At 39.8% G+C, this 25861-nt stretch overlaps 1 protein-coding gene across 7 annotated transcripts in view; it reads left to right on the top strand.

Annotated features, from left to right (window-relative positions):
• Window positions 1-25861, top strand: part of ANKRD44 (ankyrin repeat domain 44) — a 74150-nt gene that overhangs the window by 5280 nt on the left and 43009 nt on the right. For all 7 annotated transcript variants that reach the window (XM_029959488.1, XM_018071800.2, XM_029959486.1 and 4 more), the window contains exons 2-9: window positions 3643-3721; window positions 9999-10069; window positions 14313-14513; window positions 16562-16649; window positions 18370-18512; window positions 19913-20125; window positions 21575-21653; window positions 24925-25039. In XM_029959488.1, the coding sequence (XP_029815348.1) occupies window positions 3643-3721; window positions 9999-10069; window positions 14313-14513; window positions 16562-16649; window positions 18370-18512; window positions 19913-20125; window positions 21575-21653; window positions 24925-25039 (989 nt within the window). The remainder of the gene's footprint in view (window positions 1-3642; window positions 3722-9998; window positions 10070-14312; window positions 14514-16561; window positions 16650-18369; window positions 18513-19912; window positions 20126-21574; window positions 21654-24924; window positions 25040-25861) is intronic.

The following is a 25861-nucleotide window of genomic DNA, read 5'->3' as shown; positions in this document are numbered from 1 at the left end:
TCCAAAGACTTCATTAACTTGGTTTCTGGGGTGCATTAAAGTCCTTCTGTAAATTCCAGCTATTCCTGTTAGCTGCCCAGTCAGTTTGGTTACAAAGGAAGGATACATACATTTGTTTTCTGCAGCAGTTGCACTTATATGTTAATAGTAAGGAACTCTGTCTTAAGCATCACCTGATCTGAGCAGCTGCAGTTGATCTCAAAATTCAAATCCATTATCTCCCTTGAGATGTAGGCTGTGTTGAGGAGGAAATGTAGGCCCTTTTCTTAATGTGCCTGCATATGTTACATGTGCTGATATGATTCATTCAGTTCACTGTTCTAATCTTCATGTACCTCAAGGCTCTGATCCAATAAAGCACTTAAGGACTAGTCTAACTTTAAGCCTGTGAAGGGTCTTATCAGTGTCACTGTGATCACTTGAACAGTTTAAGTATGTGTTGAGTGTTTTTCATGCTGAGGCCTTCTGTCACCGATTTCCTGTTTGTTAGAGTCTTAATTTCTTTTCTTTGTACTTAAAACAAACAAAAGCATACAGATAATGTTAGTATGCAGCATCATCTTTTCTGTGAACTAAGATAGGTTACTAAAACAGTTTTCATAGAATCATAGGATGGTTTGGGTGGGAAGTGATCTTAAAGATCATCTAGTTCCAACCCCCTGCCATGGGCAGTGACACCTGCTGAGAGCTTCATCCAACCTGGCCTTGAATACTTCCAGGGATTGGGGCATCCACATTTTCTCTGGGCAGCCTGTTCCAATACCTCACCACCCTCACAGTCAAGAATTTAGCCTCAGTATCTAATCTAAACCTGCCCTCTTTCCTTTTGAAGCTATTCCCCCTTGTCCTATCACCACACTCCCTCGTAAAAAGTCCCTCTCAAGCTCTCTTGTAGGCCTCCTTTAGGTACTGAAAAGAGTGTTTATCTCATCTCAGCATGATTTTCTAACCATTGTTTACAGTTTATCTACTGTCTCTTACTGACCTTTTGTTCCTCAGAGAACTGTACTTGAAGCAGGTCTGATTATTCATCTTAATGCTATTTGTAACCGTGTTATCATCTCTCCCCCTTCCACTTACTTTCCTTGCCTTGATAACGTATGTTGAGGTTTGAGGTTCTGCCAAGCCTTTTCCTGAAAGGACAGATTTTAGTCCTCTCCCTCTGTTTGTAGCCTTCAGTCTTTAAATCATTACTGATTTACTTTTGTGCTCCTGTTCCCACCATCATGTGACAAATATGTCTGTAGCTGAAAAGATGTCAGGGCATGGGCCAGATGGAAAGGCAGTGGGTGATGTGATTCTGGCTGCAGTGGTACACAGCTTTGAGGAGGATGCAGTGAGTGTGGTTGGACAGTTGGGGAGATGCCTCAGTTTCTCTGTTTCTGCATCAGTCCTGTGCAGAGTCTAAACAGGAACTTGAGGATGTTCCTCAATTGAATTTCTCATCTGCATGCTTGTCTGTGGGTGTAGTGTGTGGACTTCTCCCTGCCAAACTCCAGAAAATGTTTCCTGTAGGACTCTCTGTGAAAGTGAACTCTGATTTGTGCCTGGTTGTGAGAAACGGAGAAGTTTTAGGGTTTTTTTCCTCTTGGAGAAATGAAGCTTAAATTCAGTTTCATGACTAAACCCAACTTTCCCTGGAAACTTGATTCTTGCTTAATATGATAGGACTTTGCATTGATTTTAAAAAGTGAAAGCTGAGAAAGCTTACAGAGAGTTATTCCTGTTACAGGAAGGATAAAAATTTTAGTTTTCTATTTAATGTCCTTTCATCTCTGTTATCAAATTCTCATCAGATTTACAGTTTACTACATAATATCTTTATAATCAATAAAGCACTGGGTAACCTTGGTTCCTTGATGCAGAAAATTGCTTGGTCTTGTATCATTAGCATTTGACTGTTGCCAAAGTTGGCTGTGTTGCAAAAAGCTGTCACAGAATTTGTCACTGACAGGTACGATGGCTGCTACAAATGCTGCATTGTATAAAGAGAGCTCTGTGCATTGAAATGAGCAAACTAAAAACCCAAATAAAACTGATTCTGGTTTGATCAGTCTTAGCATATTTTTTGCCATAGGACAGAATATTTGTGGAAAGTCTTATATGCACTTGTACCTGTGAGAGCTGTTTCGTGGTGGATTAGGGGTTAGGAACTGAGCATGTGAGAGAATCCAGCTTGTTATTTTGGTTCCTGCGAGGACTCTGCTGGATGGACACTGCTTAACGTTCTTTTAATTTACCTATCATGTGAGGAGGTGAAGTTCTGCAAGATACCTTCCTCTCTGACCTGTGACAGCCTGGGTTTTATGTAATCTGTCTTCTGAGTGTTTTATGTGCATGCCCAATATGAAAGATCAAAATGCAATGGAGCAGACTTTGCAGACTATATGCATTATATATACTTAAAAAACCATAACAATTAAATTATTCTGGTTGATCAGTGGCTCTGTGCCTTTCAGTGTTGGAAAATTATTTTCAACATTCAAATGACAAATGCTTCTGCTGCACTGATTTGTCCACGTTTTTAGCATACTTCAAAGGTATTACAAAATAGCTTATGGTGGTTGACTTCTTGGTCATGGTAAAAGTGATATTTTATATGACAGGCTCAGAGATCTGCTTCAGGGACACTGGTAGGGTTTCTCTGTTGGTATTGTTTGCAGGAAGTGTTGAATTTGTTACCAGCTTACAATATTTAATGCTAATAAGTTGCAATAAGTTTCACTGATAAGGTCTCTTAGAACTTATTTTTGTGGTTAAGAAACCAAAATGAAATTCATTTAGGACTGAAAACAGGGATGAAATAGCACAATGAGCAGTATTAGCAGTTCTTGTGATTGTTGTTGCCCATATTATAATGTTTTAGCAGTTTCTTTTGAAGACCTATGTTCTGCAATCATCTGAGCAAAGCAATAAAAGAAAGGGTTTTTTTTAAACACTGTGTTTATACCCCTTGAAGTTAGAAAAGAAAATCTTGAAAATGGACTCCTTAATGTGCAAAATTACAGAAATCAAATAAAAGTAGAGGTATTTCAGAAGTTATATATATGATAATTAGCAGTTCTTCTAGGTTTAAAGATACAGATTTGACTAGTAGTATTTTCTTCTTTTATATTTAAAGGATCAAAGTGCACGTGCCCATTTGGGGCTGCTGTGTAGATAACCAGGCTAAATGGTATACAAAGACCTTTATAGACTAAGAGGATTACATCCTGACCTTGGGTGTGGTTCCAAACCATTCTCCCAAGTTATCCTTCTGAAGACTCTGTGTGTCTTGTTGTATTGTTGGTGCAAACTGCATTACAAAGTCTGATATCCAGAGACATCTCAGTTGTGTTGCTGTGATACTTAAGAGTGGGAAAGAGACACAGGGATGATGCCTTTTCCTCATTTTAGATTTGATTTGATCTACCTGTAAACAGGCTATCAGAGTAAAGACAGTGTCTCTGCAAGGTGTGATGGAAACAAGTGATAAAAAAAAGCTGAGGATTATTGGGAGGAAATGTGTTGTTGAGATCTTGAATTTTGTTCTTTCAGTGAGATTGCATTTCTAATTGTAAACAGAAACGCACACAGCAAATAAATATGTACAAATGCATTGCTCTTTAACATGAATGTTTGCACTTATTTGTGGTTTTGTAGGATGCCGAGAAGCGAACTCCTCTTCATGTGGCATCATTCCTGGGGGATGCAGACATCATTGAGCTTCTCATTTTGTCAGGTAAGGTGGTGACCCTCACTGTTATTAACTGGTAAAATAGCTAATTTTAAAGCTACAAGGAATACCCAGCAGAGCATATGAAAGTGAATTTTGGGCAGTGCCTATATATTCTGAGTTTCATGGAGTTGGTTGCATATGTTTCAAGCTTAGAAAATATATTTCAATTTAGTGATACAATTATAAAATATGCACAGTGACTGAGCACAATTAATAAACAAAGTAACTAGTTTTTAACAACTTTTAAAGCATTCAAACTGACAGTATTTTTGCTTCAGAAACTTGCTGAAGTATGTATTTGAAACGTGGATTCACATCCTGGAGTACAAGCCAAGAATTCCTGTTAAGCAAAAATTATTATGGAATAATAGAAAAAAGTTATAAATTAGTTTAAATGAATTTTAAGTGGTATTTACATTAGAAATATGATTCTAAGAGTCAGGAAGTTTATTTGGATGTTAGAAACTGTGCAGTAGGATGTATCTGAACAACAACAACAAATCAAAACACGTTTTCCAACTGTTATAGTGGCAAAAAAACATGATCAAAATATGTCAGAACAAAGCATAAAGCAGACATCTCTCAAGAAGTGCACATAATTCATGGCAAACTCCTGGATGTGCTTGCAAATTTCAAAGGCAGTGTTTTTCTAAACTGGAGAACTGTAAGAATAAAGCTTATGTGGTTTAAGAATTTGGGATTGAAAGGAACCTTATGGTACAAATGTCTAACCCCTTGCAGGCAACCCTGCTATATAATTGGTTTCACAAATTATTGGTCTGCCTCTTCAAATTAGTTATGTATTTTTTTTAAAGTTATTTCAGAATTATCAGTCCTGTGACTGCAAGGCACCTTCTAATTTCCAACCTTGAATCCTAGAATAATTCAGGCTGGACAGGATTTCTAGAGATGACCTGATCCAGCCCCCTGCTCAGAGCACCAGCCAATTTCAAAGTTAAATCAGGCTGTTGATGGGTGCACCCACACCACACAAACATGTATCTTTGGTTTACCAGTCTAACCACACCTGGAGAAGGCAGAAAATGAGAATTCAGTTTGCTGTAGCTATGTGTTTCCTCTGTTCATTGTGGGGGAATTTTTGGTTTGCCTAATTGCTTAATGGAGGTAACTGGTTGGACATGCATCATCCATCAGACTTTTCTGCTATAACCCTGATTGCCAGCAAAATAGTTGGAAAGAACATTGCTCCACTGACAGGTTATGCTTGGGTGGGTTTTCAATGTGCTAAGTGCAAACATGATTTTCTACATTGGGAGGTAAGAGTTAATAAGCTTCATCTGTACATGTGTTCTTGCAGTGTGTGTTGTTTGTCTCATACTCCCATTCCACTGTGGTGTGAGAAGATTGAACAAGTAATGTCTTTTTGAAAAAAAAAAAAAAAGAAAAAGTTTTGCAAGTAGCAGCACAGGCAACATCCTCATAAAGATATAGGGGAAGCTGTTTTGCCCATTTGTCCCTTGATTCCAAATAGCATCCAGAAATGTCCAGGTGAACATTGTTGGTTTGGATCACATTCCTAAGAAGGGAAGGAGGCTTTCTAGTGTTCCTCTGGGACACTTAGTTCCAGCACCTGACAGCCAAAATGTCATCCCAGGGCTGTAGGGTTTGTCTGGTCAACAGCATAAAATGTAGGTGATATATCTTGGGGTTCTTTGATATATCAGAGTGTGAAAAACTTGTAATGTGGGCTTTTAAAAACTGAACTTTGTGTCAGTGGGACTGTGCTGGTGTTCAGTCTGCAGGAACTATGTGGATCTTTCCCAATTAGCTCAGCATGAATCAAAATTAATTTTGTGTTGCATATTCTACCTGTTCATTGCTCTTTAATATCTGATGTTCCATTATTTGACGATCATGAGTACTTGTATCCAAGAGCAAGTTTGGAGGTTTCTGAGGTTTGGATGAACAGGTTGAATTGTTATAAACACCTCTTTGTGACTGTGATCTCTTCATGAACTAGACTACAAAGACAACTGCAGCATCTTCCTTTGCTTCACCTCTTCATTCAGTAAACTGTATTAGTAAAAACATATTATAAAAGATTAATCTGAACATCAAATTTAGTTACATAAGCAGAAAAACTTTCTTGTCTGACTTAAAATGAGATGGTGTTTTCAGAGAGGGAAAGTGCAAAAATGCTTGCTGTTGTCAAGCAATAGTCTCAGTATGAGCAGAAACTAGGAGGAGTATCAATGTATTGCATTTTGCACAGGGCTCGGGAGAGAAATGAAATGAAATATGCACGTTCTGATATTTGTAGCCCACGAACTGGTGGCAGCACAAATACATGTGGTGTCTAATGAATAAAATTTCTGCTCAGGTTGTTGGAGACAGACCAGAAATGGATTTCTAGGTAGCCACTGAAATGGAATCTGTTTGGAACTGATACAGCAGATAGAGTGGCAGATCCCTCAACTGGTATGAATCACCCCAGCCCATTAAATGTCAGAGGCAGATAGATTTACAGCAGCCCAAAGGTCTGATCCATAATCATATGGTTCAAACTTGGGAAATGTGCTGTCATTTTGTTTTTCCAGGCTACATGAAAGCAGGGAGCTTTGAGCACTTTTTCACCTCCTTTCTGTCAAAAAGGAGAAGGACCAGGGTAATCACCTCACATAAATGAAGCTCTGTTTGATGACACAGTCATGGATGTGCAAGAACAACTGTCTGGGCAAACCCAAGCTCCATTCTCATCTATGCTGGGGCCTCCCCTCATCCTGGGCTTTGAGCTGGTACCTGGGGAACTAATGGTTGAGCTCAGTCCCTCACCCCTTGTTACCTACCAAGGCACTTGCCATCTTGGAAATATTACCATGCCTTACTAATCCTGAAAACTCTGAGCTTCTTGGCAAGAAGTTATGGCAGATATCCTTACATTTGTGAGGGCCTATTGCTGTGTCTCATAGCAGGAGTTGGAAAGGTGCATGTAAATGATGACATTAATAGGTTAAAGAGTAGAGTTTTCTTCCTTCATTGACCATCCCTAATTTTGGAGATTTAGACTGTGGAATCTAGGTTTATTAGAGACATGTGGATTTGGCAGATGTGCTGCATGGAAAATTGTACTTTGGTTATGGTAAAGAGATGTTAAAATAATTTGATGCTGTCCTGAAAGCCAGCATCAAATTATTTCAGATCTCATAAGAATCAGAAGGCAATTTCAGATTTATTTTCTCTTTTGGCAGAAAAATTTGAGAGTGAAAGATAGCAAAGATTACAAACCAGACCTATTAAAGAAAAGTGGAACACAGAAAGTTTCCTCTCTTTTGATTTTATTGGTAACATTATATGTTATGCTGTCTACTTCAGCCTCCCAGGGCAAATCCCTACAGCTAAGCCTTTCCTTCAGGCTCAGGGGTACGAGCCCTCCCAACAGCAAAGTGCAGAAGATGGGGCTGAGAAAAGGGTTTTCTCTGAAGAGTTTTTGTAAAGTGGACATTTTATGGGTGGATGGGTGCTGTGGCTACCTGAAAGGATTTTAAGTGAAATCTTTAAAGCAACTTATATTTTCAAGGAAGATTGTACTATGAAGGACACAATATACACCAAGTGTGTATCAGTCCTCTTTGTGCTTATAAACACACAGATTAATTCACAAAGTACTGTAGGAAGTGCATTGAAATATTGTTAAGGTACTTGGTCCAGAGTAGAGAGAGGGACACTCAATCTCTGAGTGACTTTGAGGAAGTGTCGTGGGATAGACTTGAAAATTTAGGCTTCTGATTTTTTGTACAGAGCTCATTGTAGGTGCATTAGCACGTTCTAGAGCACTTTACTCAGTGCTTTCAAAGAGCTGCCCCTGGGCTGTCACAGGATGAATGCTCAAGTTCCTGGAGTGTACAGGACACCCTTGAAAACATGAGCATTGTTCACTGGGTGCCTCTGCTTGATCTTCCTTAAAATGGCAGGTATTTTCTCTCCCCAAAGGAGTGCATCAGTGTTGGTGAAATTTTCATTGTTATTAACCATTGACTGGAAGGAACTGCTGGGAACCCAAAAGCTGAATTTTGGTGAAGGAAATGGGCAGGCCAGGGAGAAATGTTTTGAAACGTCTCTTCAGGAAATGTGCAACCTCACTAAATGGACAACAGCAGCTCCTGTAACAGGCAACAGCTGAATTGTGTAGCTCCTTAAAAACAGAAATCAGAAACATATTCAACTGATGCATTGAATTAGATACATAAGAGCAATTTCACTGTTTCACGTAAAGAGGCACAGAGAGGTAAAGAAACAGCTGAGAAAGAAAAGGCTGATAGCATGCTGGGTGTTATTTTATTTATACTGCTATTGTTTTCCTTTTATTATTTTCTTTAGCTGCTTTCTTGGCAACTATTTCAGTTTCTCAAAGGGTAAGTGGATCAGTGAAGGGCATGAATAACTACTGATGGAGACACTTTGCTAAGTTTTCTAATCATCTTCATACCAGTGCCACTGGAGTTGTTGAATACTGAGGAATAATATATTTGTCACACTTTGCTACTCCACACATAAGCCTTTCTGATTTGCAACCATCTGCTGCTAGGAATTAGTGAATCAGTAGAAGTAAAGCAAAAGAAACCTTCATTAAGAACATGAGGCAAAACCCCAAGGCAAATACAAAATAAATTTCTAACCCCAAAAAGAGGTATTTGGTGGCAATCACTAGGAATTCATCTAGGCAGTTTGCATCCCCAAGACCCCTACCAGACCAAGTCAGGATAATCAAAGGTGCCTTGAAGGCAGGTGTCAGCTTCCTAATAGTGGAGAAGGTTGTTGCCTCACATATCTCTAGTGCAGGAAAAAGGCAGGGTACTAATGTGTATTAACTGTAATGGCCTTCTCGGGAAGATAAAATAACATAATAGCTTCCTTGCTTAGACAGATTTATTAGAAAACTCTTTGAAACTGCTGTCTTTTCTAAAGGGTGTTTTCCCAGAAGGCATGTTGTACCACCAGGTTCTGAGGTGAGTTTGGAGGATTGCCTCTAATTGTTGCAATAGTTATGAAAGTGGCTTTCTCTTTCTTGCAGCCAAAAAACTGCATCCTGACTTGTGGAAATATGCAAGAACTTGTTTTTTCTCTGATTATCTAGCACAATTCCCAATAAACACTATGATTCAAAGTCAAGCATCTTAATATCCCTGAGAATCACCTCTCAGAAAGTGATTCTGATTCAGAGAGTGGGATTTATTAATTACAGGCTTTTGTACACATTTAAGTTATGGTTCAAAATGAAGCTTAAGAACCCCTTTGTTCATGAAGTTCAGAGGCTCATCCAGGCTATGTGCATGACACTTGTGCTTCTCTATGGGTTTTTTTCCTGCATGTGCTACTGTTCTCAGAATAGTGCTGCTACCTGCAGACCTGAAAGGCACAATATTTTAAAATTTAAAAAATTTTTAAAATTAGTTTCTCTAGTCCTGATCAGTGAATTTCCTTTCTGCAATGTCACATCAGTGAATAGCTTTAATATTTCCTGCAAACAAATCTGTTTTATTACACAAAGGTAGAGGATTCTTTTTTTTTTTAACTCCCTTTGGTCTACAGGCAGCCAGAACCACTGTAGTTAAATATGATTCCTTTATCCTTTTTCTCTGGCAAGCCAGCCCAAACCCATCCTCTTGTGCAGCTGCCTTTCTCAGAGCGTCCATTAGCACTGAACTGCACAGAAGGCAAACAGGTGGTCTCCTTCATCCCTTGCCTTCTGATGTTTTCTGAGTGACACTCACAGAACCTGATGTAATAAGTGCCCAGTTTTGTCCCCAGCCTGAGCATTTCCTGATCGTGTTTTCTTGATCCCAGCACGATTTGTGAAGCAGGGAAGTGGTCATTTTTTAGTGTTCTGCCTGATGCAGCTGAAGGCAAGAGGCGGTTCAGGATAGTTCCCTTCCTTCTATCTTCACACAGCAGCAGTGCTCGAAGCAAAGGGCTGCTCTCTTTCACTTTGTATCAGTAGATCTAAGAAAATGTGTATATGTAGGCACACATATACATACATAACTACTTGCAACAAATCTTACTTCTTTAGTGTCCTGTAAACAAAGCGATTCGTAAAAATAGTCCTACCTATCCATTTCCTTTCTTTCCAAATCACATTTCAGCTCCTATCTATCAGATATCTGGAAATGTATTTCCAAGATGAGCAGGGTGCCAGGAGAGTCCTGGGGAGCACTGAGAGTGCCACATACAGCTCAACTCCTGTTACTAGGAAGCAGTTGGGCAAGGCTTTTGGTGTGGCACCCAAGGTGTGGATGTAACCTCTGCTGTTTATTTGCAGGCGCTCGTGTTAATGCCAAGGACAATATGTGGCTGACTCCTCTCCATCGAGCAGTTGCTTCAAGAAGTGAAGTGAGTAAGATTTGATTACCCTGCTTTTGCACATAAGCTGCATGCTGGGGGGAAAGGCAAGCCCTTGAGAGCCATAGTAGGTGGCATGGTGAGGCAGAGAGGGAAAGCATATTCTGTGTACAGGGCCTGTAGCACTGCAGCTGGAGGCCAGCTTTTACAAGTTAGTTATAGCTGCTTTTGAGCCTTAATGTGGATGATTTTCACCTTGCTTTACATTAGCAAGTCATACCATCAGCTGGAGTAGGTGACCAGGATTGGCGTGGGATAGAGTCCACAGTGTGCCCACATCATCTTCAAGTGGTGAAATAAAGAGGAATAAATCCATGTGGATGCGTACATGCTGTGCATGTGCCAGAAGGGAGTGGATGTGGATGTGATCCAACACACATTACATAGTTTGTTTTGGTTAACTGCATTTCAAGGCATCCGTTAGGTTTTCTGTTAATGCACTTGATTCATGCGTGAGGGAGGGTTTGCCCATATTTCTTCTACTTGACAAATAAAAATCTTCTGGCGTCATGTTGTACCTCTTCTGTTGCTGTCTTAAAAAGGAGCAGCAATAACTATCAGGAATGCAGTTCAGGCACGACTGTATTTTCCACTGCACCATTATTCTTGGCGTTCCATTGTAGACCTCCCTGTCTACTCTTATCCTCCTAATACTTAGTTAACAGTGAGCCCAACTGCAGACTGAATTGGCTGCTGGGGATGAGGGGAGGGGTTGTAAAAGAGACAGTGGGTGGCTGTCTTCCAGAGACTGATGGGCTCGAATCACCTCCGTAACAGTCCCAGCGCTTGCCAAGCCTGGAGGCAGGAATCCTGGGCTTGCTTCTGAACTTGGGCATTGTTTGGCTGCTGGCTGAGCTTCCCAGCTGCTGGCATCCACTGAAACTCTCTGAAAGGAATATCTGATAGAGTATGAATGCTGTAATGAAGCAAAATACAAAAAGCCATGTTGGAAAACAAAGATCAGACTTGAACCTTAAAAAACAGCCACAGTCTTTCTGATGCGGGAATTGCAGCGTGCTTGGTTTCTTCTTTTGGATGTGTCAGAGTACATGATTTTTATTGTCAGTGACAGTCCTAACAGAAAATGTATGTCTTTCTGTGGATTTGAGTCTCGTTTTTAACTCTTTGTCAGCTGAAGCACAATGAGAAAGTGTGCTGGCAGTTGTGGTACCTCACAGTGAGTACCCAGGTGCATTAGTGAGGCAGCAGGGGAGTGCCTTTGATGCCTTTTTGTGGTCTGCTATGTATTTTATAAACACATGTAACTTTCTTCTCCTGGCCTTTGTTCTTTGTTATTTATAATATAAGTGCTATTTTTGGTAATAATTTTGAAACAGGATTTTTGAGGCTCTTTCAGTTCTGCTTTTTACTTTATTACACAAGTGAACAAATGTGCAGCTGCAATAGTGGTAGTAGTAGATAGCAGGAGGTGAATTCATAGCTCACATTGATAGTAGGAGATGAATTAAGGGTCTAGGAGTTCACCAGTAGGACTCATTGTAGTTTGTGAAGTTCTTGTGAGTATAGTTGCTTTCAGAATGATCACCAAGAAATTTTAAGTTTTGTTATCAACCTTTCACTATTAAGCTTTCACAGGATTCCGAATCTGTTTTCTTGAATCCTTTTTACATGTTAAAAGCATGAACACATTTTTAGTTATATCTTAATGATTTTTCAAGTGGGATTTAGGGATTTAAATGTTTATTTACAAATCAACAACGCTCAGGTGTGACTGTGTAGGATTGTTAATGGATGTTATCAGCTTTCAGCCTTATAGTTGAAAAAGTAAAGATATTTCACTGTGATAATTTGGGATAGCTACAGACACTGACTGCAGAGGCTTACACCATAGCTGTGCACTGCATGCATATGTAGAGACTATATTAATAAAAGGGGAAAGCTCATGCTCTCAAAAGCAATAGAATTTAAAGTTCTCCATAAGGACTCTTCACTTTTGATCCCAAAACTGATAGAGCAGCAGATTGTAACAGATGTAAACAAAAATGTGTAAATGGGTTTTTTGGTTTTATTTTTTAAAAGTCTAGATATTTTTAGTTCAGGCTTTTCAGTCCTTATTACTTACTTCTAAAAATTCTCCTTTAACTTTTTCTTTCTTTCATTAAAAGTGCATGAATTTTCCTGCTGACTTCATGTCCCAACTGAGTAGGTCTCCAGTGAATTACATTTAAATGACTTTTAAAATAGTAGACCTGTAATTTAAAAAACAAAATCCTATTGAGACATCAACAGCCATATATCATTATTGATGCTGTAAGAGATGCAATGTCATTAACTGAAAAAAATCTGTTAGAAAACAGTTTGTGAGATGGCTGTAGAAAATGAAATTGCTGAGATCATTTGAGGACAAAGAAATACTACTCCTACTAATGTATGTACTGTTGATACAGACTGCAGGCGCCCTCCTGGGCCATTCTACACATGAAAGTGCTATTTAAATACACTGTGTGCATTTGTTATTCATTAATAAAATTTTGGCTGGGCTTACCAGAAAACTTTTCAGTTTATGGAAAAAGAATAAGGTGCTGTTGTAGGACTAGGGCTCTCTCACTTACCAGATGTGAGTTGTATTTAGCAGACAAGGCTACTTGAATGCTACTGTGTCCCCAGTGGTTCCTTCCTATTTTGTTTGTTCACGGAGAAAAAAGGAAGAAGAGACAAAATGTAATTTTGAGAAAAACTTGTTTTTCTCCCAGACTTGCTTAATGGCAGATACATGAGCAGAAGCAGGAAAGAACTGATTGTGAATTCTCCAGTGAGACGGACTCTCAAGAGAGAACAACACATTTTCTCACTGGGAAATATTCATTTTTAACCAACAAAATTAACCTTAAAAGATGTTGTTTGGTCTCAGGCTGACAGAATGGATACTACAGTGAAGACCCTTGGCTTATGCTTAGCCCTTAGGGAGGAAAGGAATGCTAATGCTAACTTGGGGACACCAACGTTCTCATGTTTTTGCAAAGCTAAAACTTTGTTTTCACAAATTCTTTATCGTCTCATTTTTCCTGTTTATAAATACAACTAACAGCAATTTGCTGTTATTTTACTGTCCAAAGTGACATGCTTTTCAGTTTATAAGTGATTGCTGTAACAGTATGTATTGGGATTGCATGTCAGGGTTCTGGTAGTGGGGGGCTGTAGGGGTGTCATCAGTGAGAAGCTGCTGGAAGCTTCCCCCCATGTCCGACAGAGCCAATACCAGGCAGCTCCGGGATGGTTCTGCTGCTGGCCAAGGCTGAACCCACCAGCAGGGGTAGTAATGCCTCAAATAAGTACATCCATTTCTTCTGTTGCCGTGAAATTTTGGTGCTGAAAAAATCTCCAGAGCAGTTAATTAGGGGTGAGATAAGAAAGGGTTTATTTTGCCAAGGCTAAGATGTTACAAGACGCACGCAGGCTGTGCCTGAGAGGTTACATTTTATAATACCATCTATCCAATCCCAGATGTGTCCACCCTGTGGCCTTTACTCTGGTCTGCCCCGGGTCCACCCCCTGAGAAATGGGTCTGGGGGTTTTGGGACCCCCTGTTCATCCCACCTTCCTCTTCATCAGAGCACAAAGGGTACAGAGTTACCTAATTCTTGATCGTATTCTGTGATATGCTGTTCTGCCAACAATCTAGGCCTTGCCTTGACAAAAGACTAAACACTTCTGTTATATTCAGGGGTAGGATTGATATAGGGAGCATAGAATGGGGTAAGAGGGTTAAGGAATGTGTAAACAAGGGTGCTAGGGAAAGGGACAAGGGACAAAGGAGGGGGGGGGTTTGCTGCTTTTAAAATCTACTTCCACTACTTATAAAACTTACAAGTCTTACAAATATTAGAAAAATAAAAAACATTAGGGGCTTAAGGCATCACTTCACTGAGAGCACAGTTCTGATGACTGTGGTACTGAAGCTTAATTGACTGAACAGGCTGGGCTCTCTTCATAGGCAGCTTTGGACATCCTCAAATCCAACTGGGAGATTTGGACTGTGAGGCCACTGCTCTAAATGGCAGCAGCGGTAACGCGTGCTCTGGCATTTGAATGAACAGTGCCATTTCAGTACCCTGGGAGGTTGTTCTGATAAATGTTATTCTCCTTCCCTCCTCCTGGCCATGTGTGCTGTGCATGAGTGACGTGCCCAGGCATTGTGACTGAGCTGTCGAGCAGGTGGGCCGGGCCTTTATTCCGACTGCGTGGTCACGCTGTGGCTGTGCTGCCGTTGCAGGAGGCAGTGCAGGTGCTGATCAAGCACTCTGCCGATGTCAACGCCCGGGACAAGAACTGGCAGACGCCGCTGCACGTGGCTGCTGCCAACAAGGCGGTGAAGTGCGCGGAGATCATCATCCCCCTGCTGAGCAGCGTCAACGTGTCGGACCGCGGGGGCCGGACGGCGCTGCACCACGCGGCACTCAATGGCCACATCGAGGTGAGCCGCCCAAGAGCCCGACCGACCGTGGGCTTAATTTGTTTTCCCGTTTCATGCACTTGACCTGCTGTGGTTGCGTCTAGACTGACCCCCCCAACCCTGACCCCCGCGGTTCCTGCTGCTCAGCTGCTTTCCAGACTGAGTGACAGGTTTCCTACCTGCGGAAATAGGACAGTGGCTGGAAAGCACCTGTGCAGAGCCAGCGTGCAAGGGAGATGGGCATGCAGACATGGAGAGCTGGCTGTGCCACCGCTTCCAGCTGCTCCAGGGTGTCCTTGGCTTTTTGTCCTCTGGACTGCCCTGTGAAAATAAGAGATTGGAAAGAATGGAAAACTGGTGGATTCATCTCTTACTGAAGAAATGTGCAGCTGTGTGAGATCCAGTCACTCGGCTTTTCTAATTAGTCTTCTAGAAAATGTGCTTCTGTTTTTCTACTTACACAAGCAAACCCTTCTAGTATTATTACTGTGAGAAACAGAGACCCAGTCGGGCAATTTCCAATCAGAATTTATTATATGATAAAAGCAACTTCAGCGCTGGGTGATCAGGGAAGGGGTCCAACAACTCCCAACGCCTGTCACACCCAAAGAATACAGTTGTTCTACATTTATTTCCAGCTACTTCATGCATATTCATTATACATAAGCATAAACATTACACATTGTTAGGTACATGAGTATAAACATTACACATTGTTAAATCAGACTTTCAGCAGATGTTCGCTTGTTATCTATACAAAGTTATAAATTTTAAGAAAGGTGCTATTATCTAGCTAACTAAACAAAATTCTCTCACTATAAATCCTACACAAGGTAAAAGGGAGGTAACTTGTTTTATCTCTTTATAGGGGCCCAATTAAGTTTTACGACTTGTTTTTCTTTTCTCTTCAGATCATATTGACCTTACACTGTTTTTCTCTTAATTAGCTCGAATCATTTTCTCAGTTTATCACAATTACTGTTTAATTATATGAGAAAAACTATAGTTTTGTAAATAAAACTGCTATGTAAATGATTTTGCTAGAATCTTTAGATCTGGGTACAGTGATCTTCATTGCTCCATTTCACACCTGATGATCAAGATATTGAAGAAAAACTCTTAGACTGGAGCAATAGGCTTCTGTCAGCAAAAGTTGATCAGTTATACTGTAATTAAAAGAAGGAAGAGGAATGGCAGCTCCTGTAAGATGATGGTGTTTGGCCCTTAAAATACTGCACTGTAGGAAAAAGACAGTAATGTTTTGTGTCTAAACATCATAATCTAAAGCTCCTGAGCTTTTGGATAGAGAATATCAGAAATGTGGACTGAATATCTGCTATTATTCATTGATCCCTGTGGCAAAACAGCGTAAGAGAGGAAGACAACCATCTGTAATTTATGACTTCAAAATGTTTAGCTGAAAATTGGAGTTACTGTGATTTCCATTCTTTTTTTATTTTTCACCCTCCCCCCCTCCCATTTTTCTTCCATTTCATGTTGAATGATTGACAATGGGGAAGGCAGCTTTTCACCTCTTAGCTGTGCTGTCTAAAAGGCCAGCACTGTGCAGGAAACAGCCTGGTGCTGTCCACAGACAGTAGGCACAGGGAAACTTAAAGAAAATCACTATGGTGTGGCAAGGGATAGACACTCCTTGTGGAAAGATCAAGCAGATCTTAGAGTTTGTTGTGACACAGTCTGGAGGAACCTTGTCCCAGTCCACAAGGAAACCGCTTAAATTGGTCTTAACAGTAAAATTAACAGCAAAGTTTCACTTCCAAAACTGTTTCTCTTCCAGGTAGTTTGCCAAGCTGGATCTGAAGCACACTGCAGTAGTAGCCCCCTCCTTGCTCTCAGCCCCCCTCTGTGGACACAGAACTTGTCCTGGTTCCTTGTGACTGTCACTGGTGCATGTGGTTAATGCACACGGCTTTGAACAGTTTGTGTCATTCACAAATTTATCATTCAAATACAGTGTTTTATGGTCTCACCTTTATTGGTAGATTGATTTGTTATAATCTGTTGTGTGTGATCTATAGGGTTGGTTTACTTGCTGTTGTTATTTCTAGATGGTGAACTTGCTCTTGGCCAAGGGGGCAAACATCAATGCTTTTGACAAAAAGGACAGAAGAGCTCTTCACTGGGCAGCGTACATGGGTAAGGCTTGGGCTGTTGCTCCTGCTTTTTAACTTCCTATTCACAAATGAATGGCATGTTTCAAAATGAACAAGAACAGATCTGGCCATGGAAAGTGAGTGTTGTAATTACCCTGAAGAGGAAGGGTTCAGCAGATCTAAATAAACTCTGTCCATTTATGGGTTTGCAGCTAGTGAGATCTTGGCTGTGATTTCCTTTTTAAGACAGTTAATTGTGGGCTTTTTGTGTTGCTTTTTCAATTTGTTTTTTTTTATCCTGGCTGTAGTTCCAGCCTGAACTATATTTGGGCTTGAAAAACAACAGGTTATGTTTCAGTTTTTGCTAAAGACTACTTTATATAAAGTGCAGATAACTAAGGTCATAAATCCAAGTTTATAGTGTAGCTAAATTATGATGTTCTTAAGAAATGCTTCTTAGGTGATTTCTTCCTGTTAGGAGCAAATTGTCATCTTTTATTCCAGAGTGGACAAGAGCAACCGATTTATCTGTTCAAAACATCAGTGGTGTTTCCAAATACTTCTTAATTAAATCAGTTGAGCTTATTATTCCTTCCAAGTTAAAGGAAAATTTCTTGCAGTGAGGCATTATAATTTAAAAATACTAGAAAAAGGTTGCTTGTGATAGTGGTCATGCTTGTTCAAGAGCTTTTGTTGGCCAAGCAGTTTATATTTCAGATTACAATTTGTCGAGAGTTGTGTGCCCTCCGCCAGGAACTCTTTCATTTGACCTGTCAAAAATCTTGATTTAAATCCTGGAAATCTCACTTTTGGAAGTGAGATAATAGGAGATTTCAAACTGTGAGAAAAGCATATTGTGTGTTTTTTTTGATACACACAGACAGATGGGAAGGCTCTTGCCAACAACTGTGATGTGGCTTTTGAGCTAGAGAGCTTTGGACTCCACTGTGTAGATGTGAAAGGCTTTTCCATTGTGCTGTACAATTCCACGTCTCTTCTGCACTTAAATATTTTCAGAAGTTCGTGATGTACTTTTAAAAGTATTTAGATAACATCTAAGGCCTAAATTAGCAATGGAATTTAGGAGCCTGTAGTGCAATTTAGACAGCATTCAGGATTCTGTAGTGCAATTTAGACAGAATTTAGATAATGAGACCTGAGCATCTTATCCTATAAGCCCTCACACAGTTTATTGAATGCTTAATTATCTTTGGACACTTGTAATTTGTCTCTGCAGTTTCCTAGGTCCTGCACTTGAAATTTAGTTTTCTATGTCCTCAATGGTGCTAGCAAAGAGGGTACCTCCATTTTATAATTTATTAAGGTTATTTTTTTATCACTAACAAAAAAACAAGAAGTGTTAATAGGTGTGTTTGCAGAGGACATCTATAGGATGCTGTTTTGGGAGACTTTTATTGCCATGCTCCTGTGCTCACTGTTCTGAGATTAAAACACAAACTGTTAGTCTTAGAGAAAGAAATGGAAAAGAAGTGTGGTTTTGTTCTTTTAGTCACTGGAAAACTAATTCAGTAAAGAGAAATTTGACACATCTGGGGAAGATGAATGCATGGATTTCTTGACAAGGCCTGGGGCCTAGGATTAGGAACATTTATAAAAATGCTTTTTTTTTTCCCCCTTGTAAAACTGTGGGAGCATTTTAAAATAGCAGTGAAAGGGCAGTGCATTAGCAAGAAAGCAGTAATTTGGGAGAAGCGATGCTGTAGGATGATGTATTCATTGATAATGTCTGTCATCTTTTGAAGGTCACCTGGAAGTTGTTGCCTTACTGATTAATCACGGTGCAGAAGTGACTTGTAAAGACAAGAAGGGTTATACCCCACTTCATGCAGCTGCATCCAATGGGCAGATTAATATTGTGAAGCAACTCCTTAACCTGGGGGTGGAGGTATGTGATAATGTGCACTTTTGTAGGGTCCATGTTTCTCCATATTTAGAGATAGTCTTTTCTTTTTTTTCTTACAGATGCTGCTAAAGACATTGGCAGAGCTTTTAAACAAAAGAGGTCCCATTTTCTGGACCACCTCATGCTTCATGTAGTTTATTAGTTCAAGAGTCAGGAAACACACTGTATTAAAGAAAGTCTGATATGGACAGTAAATTCCAGGCCACCTTGCTGAAGAAATCAGGAAATATATGCTGTTCCTGCAGAAGAAGATGGACTAATGAAATTTTCCTTGACTCAGCATTTCCTTTGATATGATGTGTGGTTATTCTTAACATATCCACTACATACTTTACCTAGACAGCAGTTCAGGGTGTTTCAGTTTAGGGACCCATATTTCCTCTGTAGCTGATGGAGGGAAGGAGAAGGATTATTTTCACTGTGGAAAATAACTTTTTTTCAGGGCACAGACTTCTCTTTATTGCCATCTCCTCAAAGCAGTGGTGAGATGACCAGAAGAGCTTGCACTAATTAGACAGTTAATCAGAGATGGCAAATAAAACCATTGCATTTGCCATTGCATCTTCAGCTCACTTGATATGCCAAAAAATTGTCAGAAGTACACGTTCACAGTCTGTTGGCTGTGAAGTTGAAGGGAAATAGGTGTTGCCTGTTATTAGGTAATTACTAGCATAGCACTGCTTTAACTTCCACATTCTCCACCACTGGGGATATGATCTTTGAGACACCTGTATTTCATAGAAGGCTGTTCATGCTGTGTCTGAGTCTTGTACAGTCTGTCTTGTCCTATTTTAGAGAACAGCAGTTGAATACTAAGTTGGTCATCAAGAAGTAACATAATCTTAATTACATCTTTATAACACTGAGCTACTTGAAGTGGTTTCTTATTGAACCATAAATGGCTGTTCACTTTAACCTTTCTTTCACTCAGATTCCTTCATTCCACTTCCAAAATAAATGTATGGAAAGAGCTCTTACACCTGGGTTCTGTTCACAAAAACTCAATAGTCGCTGTTGTAATTTTTTTAAAAGTAAAGATTGTGAGCTTTTTATTTGTCTTGCTTTTCCACTTACATGTAAAAGCTTTGCAGCTTGTTAGGATTTTTTTCATCATCTTCATCATTACATAGTCCTGCTATCAGCTTTAAACTTCCTAATGGCTTTTAGAAATTGCCAGAAGGATAGAAAGTTAATAATAGTAAAGGTAAAGCATTCCAAGTTAAGCTGTCTGGGAGTGTATTTTGTCAATGAAATTTGCTGGTGAGAAATATGCCCTATGACAGTTTGAACCTCCAACTATTTCCATTGTGGTCTATGATGCATTATGTAAAATGCTAAGCTGATGTCTGTAATTTTAACTATGTCTCCTTGTCTCATTTTAGATTGATGAAATGAACATCTATGGAAATACTGCACTTCACATTGCCTGTTACAATGGTCAGGATTCTGTTGTTAATGAGCTGATTGACTATGGTGCTAATGTAAATCAGCCCAATAATAATGGATTCACTCCCTTGCATTTTGCTGCTGCCTCCACTCACGGAGCACTGTGTCTTGAACTACTAGTGAATAATGGGGCAGATGTTAATATTCAGGTAAAACTTGCATTCCAGCTCTACAGTTTTACTTTATCCTATTTGCATACCTCAGGAAGAAACTGTAATAATGAGTACAGCATGGCTTTAAATCCTTGATGGAATTAGAGTGATGCTGAGAATGTTGATCATTAAACTGTTTGGATGAGATTACTTCCCAGCAGAGGAGCTCTTAGTGCCTTGATAGATATAATGGCAGCTCTAAACTCTAGGCCAGCCACTTTCTTGAATGCACAAACCAGTACTGAAATATAGTCTCAAGAGCTCTGTCAAAATGGTATCTCAGGAGATGGTGGTAAGTCAAGGAACTTATTCCTTTCTGGTGTTTTCTTTCCCCCTATAATGTGAATATAATTAAACCTGATTCTAAACAGTTCCTTTTGACTTTCAGGGAATAAGAGCTGAAGGTTACTTGTTACCTACTTTAGAGCCCAAGCTTACAAAGTCTGATTATGTTTAGGATATCTGAATGTTCTTGAGGCACAATTGATACATCTTGATGAGGCTGAAAGGGACTTGCTGTTATCTAACAGAGGGTGGTAGTATAGGTACCAGAAGACTTGAGGTCTCTGAGTTCATATAAGATTTTGACTACTTTGGTTTAAACTCTGTGTTTCAGTGTCCCATCTATAAAACTGACATTTAACTCCTGACATTTAACACCTGTGGCAAGTCCCTTGAGATCAGTGAATAGTCTGTGCACTATTTAAACTCAGAATTATTAAAATTAAATTGGGTACTGTGCTTGCCAGCAAAGGTGAAACCCCTTGCCCACAAACATTTAGTGATGTGAGTAGTGAGGCTGGTACCACTCCTGTGCTATTTTCTCATTCCTCAGCTTCCCCAGTCTGTTTCTTTCCCTAGAACCCAAAACATTGTTCCCTATTCACTGAACCTTTCCTTTCATAAACCTTCCCTGTTTTCTACTGGTCATTTGTAGACATCTTGGTTTTGATTGTGTGGAAATTTATTAACAACAATTTTTTAGTATGGTGGTTTTTATTCTGGGATTGTCTATAAAATATATGTTGATAGACAGGAAGTTTCTCACAGACTGCTCTCCTACTTAGTTTTATGGTTCCTTTGCTGTTCTTTATTCCCCTTGTTGCAAAAGTTAAGAGAAATGACCGAATGGGATGTGTTACTTAAAAACAACGTCAAAGAATAACATGTCATATATGTGTGGGTTTTTAGCAAGTATTGTGTACCACCAGGCTGTAAGGACAGGCTCCACTCCAGCCCATTTCCTACTCATTGCTGAGGAATTGTTTTACTTGTGTGCTTACACCTTTTGCATTTGACATCATCTATAGGTTCACTCCTACAATCTTTTGAAGTCAACAGAGCTTTTTTCTGAAGAATAGCTGTAGGATGTTGAGCTGAGAGTCTTCAAATTGTCACCACCGCTTTACATGTTGAATGGTTGGGTTTCTGTTTTGTTTCTGTTAGAGTAAGGACGGGAAGAGCCCACTGCACATGACAGCTGTCCATGGGAGGTTCACACGGTCGCAGACCCTCATTCAGAATGGTGAGTTTCTGTGCTTGTTTAATGATTCTCCAAAAGATTAGGCATTTCCAGCGTTGCAGTTTTCAGTTGTTCAGACCCAGAGTGCCAAAGAACTGCTCTGAGGGCTGCTGCATCAACTTCTGGCTTTGAGCTGCACTGACAGCTCTCATTCCATCATGTCATCACAAGCTGATATTTTGGTTGTTAACAAAATCTCATAATCTTCCGGCTGACAGTGGTCCAGCTGATCTGTTCAGACTCTTATTCTGAAAACAAGAGTTGAAAGCTGTATTTAGGTCTTTTTTTCCATTGAGCAGCAAGTACAATTTTCTTTCTCAAACAATTTAAAAACTAAAAAAAAAAGAAAAAAGTCGCCAAACCAAAAACACCCCCAATAAAACTTTCTAGTTCTCCTTTCTTGGAAGCCCAGGTGTTCTTAAAGCTCAGACCATTTTCTCTACCCTGCACTCAGCAGCTGTACTTCTCTGACCTCCCTGAGCTCACCCCTCACCACTGTCTTCATGAAGTGTTGAATAAATACTCTGGAGGGAGGAGCAGCACTACCTTGTTTGTTCTGGCATAGCCAGGATACCTGATTGTCAGTCATTTATCAGGCATCTTTTTTGCCCAAGAGCATTACAGAGTGTAACAGTTATTGTTGCTGGAGATCTGGCAGAGGCTTGTTTCTGATTGACAGAGGTTGCTATTACTGATTTTTTACTTAAGCTTCCCAGTTTTGGCCACACTAGACAGGATGGTCTGGAGTTTGGTCATTGTTTGGGGATTTTATTGTTTTCCCAAATCCCAAACTTGGAACTGTGATATCTTGAAGATGGCTGAACAGTTATGCTGTAAATGTAATGGCACATTTAAACAAGATTGTATTTTAAAATGAAGGTGTCCAGTACATCATGCTTCTTTCAGGTCATCGTGCAAATTGTTGCCATATCTTTCCTGGGATAAATAAAATGGTAATAATAAAAGGGACCTGGGGCAAACTGGAAGAAACTGTGATTTCATGCAGTTTTTAGTTGTTTACTTTAATATGCTTTCTGACTTAGAGCCACTGTTTGCTTGCTATTGGATTTGTGTTTGGAAGTACTGGCAGTTTTTCACCTGTCCTTCACACATCTCTGCTCTTCAAGTTACTTGGATTTCACTTTTTTGCCCCTCGAATTTTAGTATTGTACATAGATCTGATTGCAAGTGACTTTATGCCTCATTGCCATGGGACATTGTGGAAGAGAGAAATGTCAATGATTTAAAGAAATGGAGTTTCATTCTGCAGTACTTAATGAGTTGGCTAAAGATGTCTCAATTTTTTGTTGCTGTCTCTAGCAACCTGTAGGAGAAGAATGGATTACTTTAAGATTGGAAAACTGCAAATGTGATACCTATCTTTAAAAATGGGGAAAAAGAAATGCTGGAGAATTTTACAGGGGTCAGCCAAAGTGGGCAATATCTTGCATAGATTTCTCAAGAGTAAAAGAAGTCAAAATATCACAATTCTCTTCTACAGCATTTTAATAGGCTTTGTGAACACAGTACAGTCCCCCAACTTTTCTGTGGGCAGGTAATGTTTGTGGAGACCTCCACTGGTGGAGGCTCCATCCCAGGAAACCTGTCGAAGCACTTCACTGACCTTTATTCACCATTAGAAAATCATAGAATGACCTGGGTTGTAAGGGACCTTAAATATCATCTCATTCCATCTCTCCTGCCATGGGCAGGGACATCTTCCACTAGATCAGGTTGCCCAGAGCCCCATCCAGCCTGGCCTTGAACACTTCCAGGAATGGGGCATCCACAGTTTCTCCAGGGATACTGTATAGTGCTTTACTAGAACTTTTCTTGTTGCAGTTATGGCCTATTATCTCCTGTGAATAGTGGACATGTAGTAAATATTAACATATACTGACGTTAGAAAGACTTTTTACATGCTTTATTAAAACAGTCTCACAGCAAACTAGCTTAGTATTAAAGTATTATAGTGCTGGTGCATAAGTGGTTGAAAAGCCACACTCAGAGATTAGTAATAAATGGTTTGTTGTTGAAATGGAAGGTGGGTGAGGGAGTTTTCAGTTTCCTTTCTGGGTCTGGAACTATCCTGTATTTTCATTAAAAACTTGGATAGTGGAATAGAAAATGTGCTTTTAACATTTGGAGAAAAAAAAATTAATTTGGGAGAGACTGTTAGTTTGGCAGAAAGTGGAGTCAGAACCAAAAATGATCCTGTAAAACTGGAGACAGGAGTTATAATGCAAGTGAAGCAAAAGAAAGATCACACATGGAGGCAGCAGTATCATTTGGACAAGTTCAGATTGGCAACAACCAGGTGGGTGGCAGTTCCTTAAGAAAGGATCTGGGTTTTGTAGAGAATCAGAAGGTTGTTGACCATAAGTCAACAGTGTCATGGTGCTTTAAAAATGCTCATTGATGTACTACATGTGCTGGGCAGAGTACAGGAGTGCATAGACAGGAGCATAGCCAGCAGGCATGAATTAATCCCTTTTGCTCAGCTCAGCGCTGGGAGACATCAGCTGTAGTACTGGTTTTGGCTTTTGACATTTTACTTCCAGAAGGATGCAGGCCAGCTGGAAGGATGAGAATAGTTGGAGTACAGTAAACCTGGGTTTCAAGGAGAGACTAAAAAAGTTACAGTTCTCAGTCCAAAAAGAAAACAGAGCTTTGATCATAGTCTGTTTAAAGAAATAATCTATTTTTCTTGCTTGTGAAGATAAAACACAAGATGCCAGGCTTAAATTATAAGGAAAAGTTCTACTTAAGCACTGTTTGGTTGTTCTTGGGTAAGATGCAGAAAAAGCACACAACACACTTGTTTGCAGTGTGTTCCTGGTGGCCTCCTGAGCGAAATCCATTTAACATTGTTGTCTTACAGGTGAGGTTGAGTGGCAGTGCCTTTAAGAACGAGGACATGGTTTATTCAGCAGTTTATATCGTTATTTTAATTCAAGGCATCCATTTGTACCTTAAACGGGCAGCATGTCTGAGTGATGCACTTGACCCTTGTATATCATCCTGTTCACCAGTTCCCACCACTTTCCCCCACTTTCCCCCACCACTGCAGAGGTAAAAATGCTGCTGCCAGGCCACATTCAGCACCAGTGGCTGACAGCTGACAGCCTGCTTTGTGCTGGTTCTTGGTCTCTGAAATTTAGTGTCTCTGTGGCTGGATTGGTTACGCTGCATTCACTAGAGAGAAATAACACTTGTGGTCACTGGTTCAGGCTGAACCTTTCAGTGTTAAACTGTATGAAAATGTCTTTTGCAGGAGGGGAAATCGACTGTGTTGATAAGGATGGTAACACCCCTCTGCACGTGGCTGCAAGATATGGACATGAGCTTTTGATTAACACACTCATAACCAGCGGAGCCGATACTGCCAAGTAGGTGCTGAAGTGGAGCTGTTTCTAATGATCAGGTGTTATGTCTGATGCCTGGAAACACAATTGTTCCTCAGGTTCTGAAGTGGGAAGGTTAAAATGGATAAGCATAATTGTACTGTACTTCAGAGGGGAGTGCAGGACTAAAATATGAACAACTAGGAAGTGTGGAGGGGAAGAAAACTCTGCTAAGTTCTTATTGTGCCCAGTTACACTATTACATGCATATGTATATATGTATATATATATACATATATATATGTATATATATATACATATATATATGTATATATATATACACACACATATATATATACATATATATATGTATATATATAAAGTGCATCCTGATCACAATTCTTCCAGGAAGTCCATAGCAATGAGTTTGTATAGGAAACTTAATTGAAAAAAAATTCAGAATCTTTCCAAGGGAAAGTATATTCTTAGGTATCTAAATTAACCTAATGTTTATGATCTTTCCTACGTAGTGATTATTCCTTTGCCTTGTATCTTTTGGTATGACATAAGATAATTAATAGAAATGCAGTATTGCAAAGCAGATGTTAGTAAGTATTTCTGATCTCAGAATAACTAGAGCCTGTCTTGATGTTTCTGATATTCATGTGGCTGAAATAACAGGGCTGCTTTTGTCCAAATTGGTGAATTTGGCAGTCTTTTTCAAACAGAATGGCAAGGAGCTGAAATTAGACACATTTGTGAATGTTGTTAGTGCGTTCTGCTTCAATTCAATTTTTTTTTTTCTCTTGCACATGTGTCAAGAGTGCATCCAAAATATGATTAGTATTGTCAACTCAAATGGTGCTT

Source organism: Manacus vitellinus, unplaced genomic scaffold (assembly GCF_001715985.3).
Source record: "Manacus vitellinus isolate BGI_N305 unplaced genomic scaffold, ASM171598v3 scaffold_20_pilon, whole genome shotgun sequence".
Taxonomy (NCBI): Eukaryota; Metazoa; Chordata; class Aves; order Passeriformes; family Pipridae; genus Manacus; species Manacus vitellinus.
The sequence above is the reverse complement of the archived record's forward strand: the minus strand, read 5'-3'. Positions and strand labels throughout refer to the sequence as shown.